Source organism: Mobula hypostoma, chromosome 22 (assembly GCF_963921235.1).
Source record: "Mobula hypostoma chromosome 22, sMobHyp1.1, whole genome shotgun sequence".
NCBI classification, from domain to species: domain Eukaryota; kingdom Metazoa; phylum Chordata; class Chondrichthyes; order Myliobatiformes; family Myliobatidae; genus Mobula; species Mobula hypostoma.
Window position 1 is genome coordinate 26821726 of NC_086118.1, and position 11358 is coordinate 26833083.

The following is an 11358-nucleotide window of genomic DNA, read 5'->3' on the forward strand; positions in this document are numbered from 1 at the left end:
ATGTTACTCTGACTGGAGGCCTGTGACTAGTGGTGTGTCACAGGAATCGGTGCTGGATCCTTTGTTGTTTGTCATCTATATCAATGATCTAGATGATAATGTGGTTAACTAGATCAGCAAATTTCCGGATAACACCAAGACTGTGGGTGTAGTGGACAATGAGGAAGGCTATCATGGCTTGCAGCTGGATTTGCATCAGCTGGAAAAATGGGCAGAAAAATGGCGAATGGAATTTAATACAGACAAGTGCGAGGTGTGCACTCTAGTAAGACCAACCAGGGTAGGTCTGACATAGTGAACAGTAGGGCACTGAGGAGTGTGGTAGAACAAAGGGATCTGGGACTACAGGTCCATAATTAGTTGAAAGTGGCATCACAGGTATATAGGATCATAAAGAAAGCTTTTGGCAATTGGCCATAAATCAATGTATTGAGTACAGGAGGTGGGATGTTACGTTGAAGTTGATTGGTGAGGCCTAATTTGGAGTATTGTGTGTAGTTTTGGTCACCTACCTACAAGAAAGATGCAAACATGGTAGAAAGTGTAGAGAGAAAATTTACAAGGATATTGCTGAGTCTGGAGGGCCTGAGATGTAAAGAAAGATTGAATAGGTTTGGACTGTATTCTTTATAATGTAGAAGATTTGATAGAGGAATACAAAATTATGAGGGGTATAGATAGGGTAAATGCAACCAAGCTTTTTCTACTGAGGTTGCATGGGACCACAACCAGAGGTCATAGGCTAAGCGTGAAAGGTGAGAAGTTTAAGGGGACCATGAGGGGAAACTTCTTCACTCAGAGGATCGTGAGAATATAGAATGAGCTGCCAGCACAAGTGTGCATGCAAGCTCAATTTCAACATTTAAGTGAAGTTGATATTAGGGGTATGGAAGGCTATGATCCAGATGCAGGTTGATGGGAGTAGGCCATTTAAATGGTTTCAGCGTGGACTAGATGAGCCGAAGGGCACGTTTCTGTGCTGTACTTCTCCATGACTCTATAATTTCATTATCCAAGTCTTTGGCATATAACATGTAAAGAAGCAATCCCAACATAAATTCTTGTGGAACACCAGTAGTCACTGGCAGCCAATCAGAAAAAGCTCCCTCTATTCCCACTCTTTGCCTCCTGCCAGTCAGCCAATCTTCTATCCATGCTAGTATCTTTCCTGAAATACCATGGACTCTTATTTTGTTAAGTTGCTTCATGTGCAGCAGCTTGTCAAAGACCTTCTGACAAGTAAGCAACATGTATTGATTTTCCTTTGTCTATCCTGGCTGTTATTTCCTCAAAGAATTCCAACAGATTTGTCTGGCAAGATTTCCCTTGAAGGTAACCATGCTGACTTTGGACTATTTTATTATGTGCCTCCAAGTATTTTGAAACTTCATTCTTAATAATGGACTCCAACATTTTTCAAACCACTGAAGTCAGGCTAAGTGGCTTATAATTTCCTTACTTCTGCCCCCCTCCCTTCTTAAAATGTGGAGTGACAGTTTCCAGAACCATTCCAGAATCTAATGATCTTTGAAAGATCATTAGTAATTCCTCCACAATCTCTTCAGCTACTTCTTTCAGAACAATGGATCTACCTTCAGAACTTTCAACATCCCAAGCACCTTTTCCTTAATAATAGAAATTACACTCACCTCTGCCTCCTAACACTCTAAAATTTTCTGGCATACGGCTGATGTCTTTCACAGTGAAGACTGATGCAAAATAGTTATTAAGATCACTTGCCATTTCTTTGTCCCCCTATTACTACCTCTCCATGGTCATTTTTCGACGGTTGATACCCATTCTTGCCCCTCTTTTATGCTTTATATATCTAAAACTTTTTGGTATCCTCTTTTATTTTATTGGTTAACTTTCCTTCACATTTTATCTTTTCTTTCCTTATAGCTCTTCTAGTTGCCTTCTGTTGGTTTTTAAAAACTTCCCAATCCTCTGACCTCCCACAAATTTTTGCTATATTAAATACCCTCTCTCTTTCTTATATGCAGTCTTTGACTTCCCTTGTCAAGCCACAGTTACCTCATCCTCCCTTTGTAGTACTTCATCTTTAGGATGTTTCTATCCGATACCTTCCAAATTGCCCCCAGAAACTCCACCCATTTCTGTTCTGCCATCATCCCTGCTAGCATTTCCTTCTAAACCACTTTGGCTAGCTCCTCTTTCATGTCTCTGTAATTCCCTTTACTCCACTGTAATATTTGACTTTACTTTCTCCCTCTCAGACCGCAGAGTGAATTCTATCATATTATGATCACTGCCTCCTGAAGATTCCTTCACCTTAACTTCTCTAATAAAATCTGAAGCACTACACAACACCTACTACAGAACTGCCTTTCCCCTAGTGGGCTCAACCATGAGCTGCTCTAGAAAGCCATATTGTAGGCATTCTAGAATTTTGTGTCCTTAGGATCGATCACCAACCTGATTTTCCTAACTTACCTGCGCATTGAAATCCCCATGACTACAATAGCCTTTTTTTACATGCCTTTTATATCACCCGTTGTAATTTGTACCCCACATTCTGGCTACTGTTTAGAGACACATTATATATAAAACTCTCATCAGGGTCTTTTCAGCCTTGCAGTTTCTTAACTCTACTCACAAGGATTCTACACCTTCCAATCCTATGTCACCTCTTTCTAAGGAAATGATTTCATTTTTTTTTACCAACAGAGCCACGCCATTTTCTCATCCCATTGTAGAATGTGTATCCTTGGATGTTAAGCTTCCTGCTATGATCTTTTTTTGGTCACAGCTCAGTGGTACCCACATTGTACCTTCCCCAGGAGAGATCCCAATGATCCAGCAATCTGAAACCCTGTCACCCCCACCAATTCCTCAGCCACATATGCATCTGGCCGACCATCCCGTTCTTACCCTCACTGGTACGTGACAGAGATGACTAATCTGGAGGTCCTGCTTTTCAGCTTTCTACCTATCTTCCTGTATTCTCTCTTCACAACCTCCACCCATTTCCTATCCATGTCATTGGTACCAGTATGTATCATGACATCTGGTTGCTCATCCTTCTCCTTTAGAATGCTGTGACACAATCCAAGATATCCCTGACCCTGACACCTGGGAAGCAAAAGACCATCTGGGTACCTTTTTCACTTCCAACTGCTCCTCTAACTATGCAATCCCCTATCACTACTCCATTCATCTTCTCCCGCTTTCCCTTCTGAGTTTTTGAATGTTTGAGTCCTGCTGAGCTTTTCTGCTCTAAAAGAATATACATACAGTGCCCATGTTGTTAGGTACAGCTTTCCCTAATAAAATCATGCTGACAATTTAGATTAATTCCAACATTTCCAAATATAGATTAATCATGCATGTCCCATGAACTTTTCAGCAATAACTTCAGTATTACTAAGTTAACTTCATTCATCTGTAATCAATTGACTTATTCCGACTCCCCCTTCTTGAACTACACTTGCTGCCCTCCAGTTATCTAGCTCGTCTTTCGTGAATTAACTATTTAAAAAGAAAATGCTCCAATAAGCTTAACAAGCTTATTTTATTTCATTCCCAGGTAGACGAAGGGTCTCCGACACAAAACTTCATCTCTGTTTCTCTTCCCACAGATGCTGCCTGTCCTGCTGAATATTTCCGTCATTTTCTGCTTTAATTTTAGATTTCCAACATCTACAACATCTTTTTTTGACGTTTCAAAATTTAAAATACAATCTGCCTGCTCTAATGCGTCCCTCGCAAAACTCAGAAGAGCTTCTTTAGTTCCCTTAAAGTGTGGAGACACGTGAGAGTCACAAAAGTAGGGAACAGGGAGGCAAGCAATATCTAAGGTAGCAGATCACGATGCTGCAGCAAGGGTTGAGTCTCGGGTCGGCAGCTGCACCCTCGCAGTTGGAGGAACCCGGCTCTTGCCTATTGCCAGCTGGACTCAGGCATCGCAACGACCACACGGCCAGCCAGCCAGCCCCTCTTACCGTTGAACCCTATGATTGATTCCAGCTCTAACTGAGAGAGGTCCCCGTTTTCCCCGGCCATGGTTGTCGAGCTAGAGGGAGCCGGCTCCTTGTGTACGGACAGTTGCTAGGCGACCGTGCACATGCGCAGTGCGACTGAGTGCTCGCCCGCCCCGTTCCGATGATGTTCCACAGAGACATGCGCACTGGGGAGGGCTGCATATTGTTGACCCGCTGAGATCGCTGTTCTAATGACAAGCAGACTGATAAAATAAATTTTAAAATTCTTGCGTAAGTCATGTGAGTAACTACTCAGATGATGGAAATAGCCTTTAAATTTTTAAAGGTTAAAGCAGAAAATAATTCATGAGTTCCTGTAAGAATACACACATTTTGAAACAAAAAATCCATTTATCAGTAGAGCCTGATCTGCCATAATTGTAATAAAATATGTCTTTGCACGCTTATGTGCAATGAAATGTTTAATTCTATCTCAAAATCTAAATAAAATGAAACGAAACATTGTGACGATGATTTATCGAAAGGGCTACACATGCTGAATGTTAACAGCGGGGGTTCCATGGTGTAATGGTTAGCACTCTGGACTCTGAATCCAGCGATCCGAGTTCAAATCTCGGTGGAACCTTTAATGAACCTGCGCCATTCTTTTGAGTCTGTCTGTCTATCGACAAAATGCTTACAAATAAAGTCACTACCGGTGATTTGGAAGATCACTTATAGCTACGGTTAGCGGCGCTGATTCATAACTCTTCACTGTTCAAGACAGGAGTCAAACAGGCCTGTATCACATTACACCCACCCAATGGAATCATCTTTATTGCGGTCTTTCTTTGCCTCATTGTCCAAGAGCTGCCTCGGGGAATCCCAAACGTGTATGGAATGGACAACAGGATTTCCAGCCTCGACTGGTTCAAGGTTAAGAACCTGTTCCATGATGTTTACACGGCTTTGCTGCTGAACTGCTGGTCTTGAACGGACTCTCTTTGTGGACCTCAGTTCTGAAAGTTATTTGCTTGCTTCCACAAACAAGAGAAGATCTGCAGATGATGGAAATCCAAGCAAAACAAATGCAAGAGGAACTCAGCAGGCCAAACCGCATTTGTGGCAAAGAGTATACAGACGATATTTTGGACCAAGATCTTTCATCCTTGCTTTTTGCTTGCTTGCTTTTATTATTGGCCTGATTTATTTGTTCTTCCTCTGCACATTGGGTATTTGACAATCCCACCATGGGATCAGCTATATTGGATTGAGTGTTATGAAATGAACCAGAGGTGATTGGGGAGCTTAAGTTAAAAGACCCCTTAGGAGGCAGTGATCACAATATGATTGAGTTCAACTTGAAATTTGATGGGGAGAAAGTAAAGTCTGATGTAGCTCTATTTCAGTGGAGTAAGGGAAGTTACAATGGTATGAGTGAGGAGTTAGCCAAAGTAACTTGGAAGGAGATGCTGGCGGGGATGACAGCAGAGCAACAAAGGCTTGAGTTTCTGGGAAAATGGGAAGGTGCAGGATAGGTGTATTCCAAATACAAAGAAACACTCAAATGGCAAATTAGTACAATTGTGCCTGACGAAGGTAATCAAAGTTAAAGTAAAAGCAAACGAGATGGCATACAACAAAGCAAAAATTAATGGGAAGACAGAGGACTGGGAAGCTTTTAAAAACACACATACAGAGCAAATAAAAGAAGGCTGGGGAGTGGGGGCTGAGAAGGAGAAAAATAAAGGATCAGCCATGATTCAATGCCAGAGCAGACTCAATGGGCCAAATGGCCTCATTCAGCTCCTATGTCTTATGGTCTTTTTTTGAACAGGTTCTTTTGGGTTTCTTTCTTTTGTGGCTGTCTGTGAGGGATGAATCGCAAGGCTGCGTACATACTTTGACAAATAAATGTACTTTGAAGTGACAGTGAGTGTGGCTGTGGGAGGCCTCTGCACTCAGTTGATCGTTCTCTCTCTCTCCCTCAATGGTGAGTAAGAGTTTGCTACCGGTTCTCAAGTCAGGGGAACTCGAAATCAAAACACACCACAGACAGACTCTAACATCGAGCCAGCGGCTGTTTGGCGCCTCCGTTGCTGTGGAAGGAGTGATATCTCACTCTGTCTTGTCAGTGAGAGATAGCCTGAGGGATGTTGAACTGTTGCGATGAACAGTAGTTTTCGAAAGACTCTCTTTGGGTCTTTGCTGTTGCTTGCGTGGTGGGTGGTGAGAGTGCTGACGTTCTCCACGAAAATAAGTGAGGGGAGGGTTGGTGCTGCTTGCTGCTGTTCGTGCGTCAGATAGGGGCAGGTGGCTTTGGGGCTCTTCCGTTTTTTTCCTGTCACTCATTCTTTGGGGTCTTTCTGTTTTGAGGATATCTGCGGAGAGTAAGAATTTCGGATCGTATACTGTATACATTCTCTGATATTAAATGAAACCATTGAACCACTATCATGGAGGTTCAGTATGTGGATGAAAATGCCATCATAGCACACTCCGAAGAAGACCTCCAATGTATCCTGAATGCCTTTGCCAAGGCAGCACTCTCTCCTCAAAGGCAGACATAGACTCAGAGATCAATCACCGCCTGAGTAGTGCTAGTGGAGCCCATGCAAGACTAAGGAAAAGAGTCATTGAAGACCGTGACCTACAGCTCCAAACAAATCTTTTAATCAATGGAGCAATCATCCTTCTTTTTCCAATATTTTTTATTGATTTCTATATAGAAGAATACAGAGTCCAAGAGAATACATATCATAAAACAAAAGAACAAAAATATAATAATACCAGATACAGTATATTGAATCACATTAACAAACTCCATACTCTATATTCATATAGATTAGATTAATTCGTGTATTAGAACATAAACAATTTTATTTTAAAAAAAGATCTACACCCACTACCAAAGTCAAAGCTGTTTGGGAAAAAAAAAGAAAAAAAACTTATCAGATAATAAAATATACTATTAACCAACTTCTGTACTTTAACAAGAAGTCAAAGATTATGAAAATAATTTAAAAACGGCCCCCACAAATTTTGAAAATCTCGGTTAGATTCAGAAACTGGACAACGAATCTTTTGCAAATTTAGGCATGCCATAACATCCCATAACCACTGAGCATGATTAGGCAGAACAGCATCCTTCCATTTAAACAAAAACGCCCTCCGAGCCATAAGAGGGATAAAAGCAGATCAGATGTCTTTAAAATGGTATCTTTCCTTCCAACAATACCAAATAGGATTAGGTATAGTCAAAGGATTAGATTTAAAATTTACTTTAAAGAGTACAGAAAAAGTTTGGAATACTTCCTTCCAATATTTTCCAAGACTTGGGCACGTCCAAAACATATGAATAAATGAAGCAGTCTTCGTTCTAACATTTCAATATGGAACTGAATCATGGACCACTTGAAAGCCCAGGAGCAATACCACCAGAGAGCCTTATGAAGGTTTTTGAGGATCAGCTGGAAGAATGGACACACTAACACCAGCCTATTGGAGGAGGCCAACATGAACCAGATCTCCACCAAGATAAAGCATCACCAAATCCGACGGAATGGTTATACCATTCAGATGCCTAACTCACATATCTCCAAAGAGATCCTTGGTTGAAGGGTGGTCAGCAAGCCCCCGGTGAGCAAAGGAAGCACTTCATAAATGGGCCAGCACTTGCAGTCAAGTAGACCCCTCCCTCCTGGCACTTATCCTTGTACCAATGGGAACCCACCACTAAGCACATCTTTCCCTCCCCCCCCCAACTTTCCGCAGGGATCGCTCCCTACGCGACTCCCTCGTCCATTCGTCCCCCCCATCCCTCCCCACCGATCTCCCTCCTGGCACTTATCCTTGTAAGCGGAACAAGTGCTACACATGCCCTTACACTTCCTCCCTTACCACCATTCAAGGCCCCAGGCAGTCCTTCCAGGTGAGGTGACACTTCACCTGTGAGTCGGCTGGGGTGATATACTGCGTCTGGTGCTCCCGATGTGGCCTTTTATATATTGGCGAGACCCGACGCAGACTGGGAGACCGCTTTGCTGAACACCTACGATCTGTCCGCCAGAGAAAGCAGGATCTCCCAGTGGCCACACATTTTAATTCCACATCCCATTCCCATTCTGACATGTCTATCCATGGCCTCCTCTACTGTCAAGATGAAGCCACACTCAGGATGAAGGAACAACACCTTATATTCTGTCTGGGTAGCCTCCAACCTGATGGCATGAACATTGACTTCTCTAACTTCCGCTAATGCTCCACCTCCCCCTCGTACCCCATCCGTTATTCATTTTCATACACACATTCACACATTCTTTCTCTCTCTCTCCTTTTTCTCCTTCTGTCCCTCTGACTATACCCCTTGCCCATCCTCTGGGTTCCCCCCGCCCCCCGCTTGTCTTTCTCCCCGGGCCGCCTATCCCATGATCCTCTCATATCACCTTTGCCAATCACCTGTCCAACTCTTGGCTCCATCCCTCCCCCTCCTGTCTTCTCCTATCATTTTGGATCTCCCCCTCCCCCTCCCACTTTCAAATCTCTTACTAACTCTTCCTTCAGTTAGTCCTGACGAAGGGTCTCAGCCTGAAACATCGACCGTAACTCTTCCTAGAGATGCTGCCTGGCCTGCTGTGTTCACCAGCAACTTTGATGCGTGTTGCAGCAAGGAAGTATTCAAAGAGTAGCTACAAAATAACAGGAAAGATAATTAACAATTCAGATGAGTAAACAATGTAGCAGTTAAAAAAAAATGATGATCCTTTACTAAATACTTTGATTACCATAAAGCTCTTTTTATTTTCAATTAAATTTAGCAGCACACAAAGAATACGTTCCAAAATAATTCAAAGCATAATGTGAGTACAATGAAATAGTGTACTCTCGACCATTCAGCTCATAAACCAGTTTAATGTAAGAACAACAATCTGCTGGAGGAGTACAGTGGGTTGAACGACTGAGTTCTTTCAGCAAATTGTTTGTTGCTCCAGATTCCAGCATCAACTGTCTCTTGTGTCTTCAATGTAAAAACAATCAATTCAGTCCCACTTGCTTGCTTTCCCTCCATAAACTTACCATTTCTTTAAAAATTATCCTACACTCCTTTTCAATACAAAGATGAAATCTGACACCACTACCACTCCCAATAATGTATTCCAATTCTAAACACCTGCTCTTACCATGAGCATTCACAAAGGGTTTATCACTATAATAGGGTTATTTTTGGAGTCACGTATGCACCTGCACTCTGGCAGAAAGCTATGAACCAGGTGCTGGAAGGCTGCCCAGGAACTCAGTGTTGTCAGGATGACAAGGAGTATCTCCAAAACATCAAGACAGTGCTAACAATATTAGAGGATTGTGAACTCAGAGCGTGATGCAACAAGTGTGGGTGACACTACTGATGCACAAGGATTGCATAAGTGTGCTGAGAAAATTCAAGCAGTGGCGGACGCCCCAAGGCCATGGTCGCAGTCTGTTTTAGGATTTGTCAGGTACTATAACAGGTTCCTGCCAAACCTGTCTACTGTGCTCCACCTTTTGATCTCATTACTACAGATCGGGAAGGAATGGCAATGGACAAAGCAGTGTGAGGTGGCTTTCAAAAGGCAAAGGAAGTAATGGCATCAGACACTACACTCACACTTTATAATCCACATCATCCAGCAAAACTTGCCTGTGACACTTTGCGCTATGGTATGGGTGCAGTTATGTCACATGTTATGAGTGATGGAAGTGAATTCCCCATAACCTTTGCATCATGTTCCCTTGCTGCTGTCAAGAAAAATTATGCACAGATTGACAAAGAGGCCTTGAGGTTCTTTTGGGTGTAAAACTTTTTAACCAGTAGCTGTATAGGCGAGAGTTTACCCTCATTACTGGTCATCAACATCTAGGCCCAAAAGAGAAAGGCCTTGAAGTACCAAGCCTTACTGCAGGAGTGTAAAGACAAGGGATGGCAGGCGTGGTTGTTCCCTGTGGAGATCGTCTGCAGAGGTTTTCCAGCCAAATCAGCATGGCAGTTGTTGTCAGATCTGGGCATGGACGAAAGGAGTGAAAAACAAGCAGCTCGTAGGTTGGGGGAAGAGGCAGAACGCGCCTCTTGTTGGATTTGGAGTAGGCGAGAGGAGGGAAGCTGGAAGCCAGGAGCAGATGGGCAGTGACTTGGCCAGCCCTGCCGGCCCACCAACTGGAGAGTGTCGTAGTTAAGGGTCGAAACATTCGGTGAAGGTTGGGAACCATCTGATGACATCTGCTCCTGGCTGAAGGCTACGGTTACCTTATAAGGTAACTGGAGAATGCACCCTAACAGGTGTATGTAACAACCAAGTATCCATTTTCAATTCACAGAAGGGTGTTCCACTAATAGCAGCGCAAATGCAGTGATGGGCTCTGTTACTTGGAGGACTCAAGATCAAACTCAAGAGGACAACTAATCATGGAAGTGCTGACTTATTGTGCCATTTGGCCCTGGAAAAGGAAATACCCGGAAAATTTACAAAAGTGAACACTCCCCTTGACGTAAATTGAAAATTTCCCTATTATGGCAGAGATGATCCAAAAGGAAACCAGAAAGAAAAAACTCCGAACTATCTCAGGTCTACAGGGCCACTGAAAATGCTGGAATATAGAGCAGAAGCCCCATTTCCCCCATTTTTACCAGCACTGGGATGAACTTGCCCTTGATGGGGGTTGCCTTATTTGGGGATTGAGCGTTGTTAGAACCATTCAAACTGACAGCTAAAGAGTTGGAGGAACTACATGCCGGTCTTCTAGGCGTAGTCAAGATGAAAGTATTGGCTCGAAGCTTTTTCTAGTGGCCTGAGATAGATCAGCAGATCAAGTGGCTTGCCGTGCATTGTTCGGGATGCCAACACATCCAGAAGAAAGGTATTCAGAACCACTTCTGGCAGTCCCAGAGACAACTCCTACAACCACCACAGAGGAGGCCCCAGAACCTGAGATTGTTTCACAGACATAAGTCTCACCCGTCAAGCAGAGCGATCCCCCTTGTCAGGAAAAATGTTACCCTACAAGAGTTAGAAATCCTCCACAGAAATTTAATCTTCAGGCCTGAATGGGACAATTTAAAATTCACTATGCTGTCAATATCTATAGAGATAGTAGTTGTATTATATGGTATAATATACATAGATGACTAGAGAGCAATACACTACATATTTGAGTTGAGATGAATTCTATTTTGATTTGGAGTTTATAGTTAAGCAGGGAAGAGTGTAGTGTATTTAATATTTCAGTAATATTTGAGTAATCTTGTAAATATATTATTTGATTAAGCAATCTTTGTTTACATAATTCATTATGGGTTATGTATAAGAAGTATATGAATGGCATTCATATATGAGAGCCTCACTAAAGAAAAACTAAGTAGACAAGTCATCCCGGGCTCCTGTGT

The 11358-nt window shown here is 42.7% G+C and overlaps 1 protein-coding gene and 1 non-coding gene across 2 annotated transcripts in view; one reads left to right on the plus strand and one right to left on the minus strand.

Annotated features, from left to right (window-relative positions):
* Window positions 1-4066, minus strand: part of cfap52 (cilia and flagella associated protein 52) — an 81103-nt gene extending 77037 nt beyond the window's left edge. The window contains exon 1 of the mRNA XM_063030773.1: window positions 3963-4066. Within this exon, the coding sequence (XP_062886843.1) occupies window positions 3963-4023 (61 nt within the window). The 5' untranslated portion in view covers window positions 4024-4066. The remainder of the gene's footprint in view (window positions 1-3962) is intronic.
* A 449-nt stretch (window positions 4067-4515) lies between these two features.
* On the plus strand, window positions 4516-4587 carry trnaq-cug (transfer RNA glutamine (anticodon CUG)). The gene has a single exon. It is a non-coding gene; the product is annotated as a tRNA-Gln (tRNA).
* Window positions 4588-11358: the final 6771 nt, after the last annotated feature.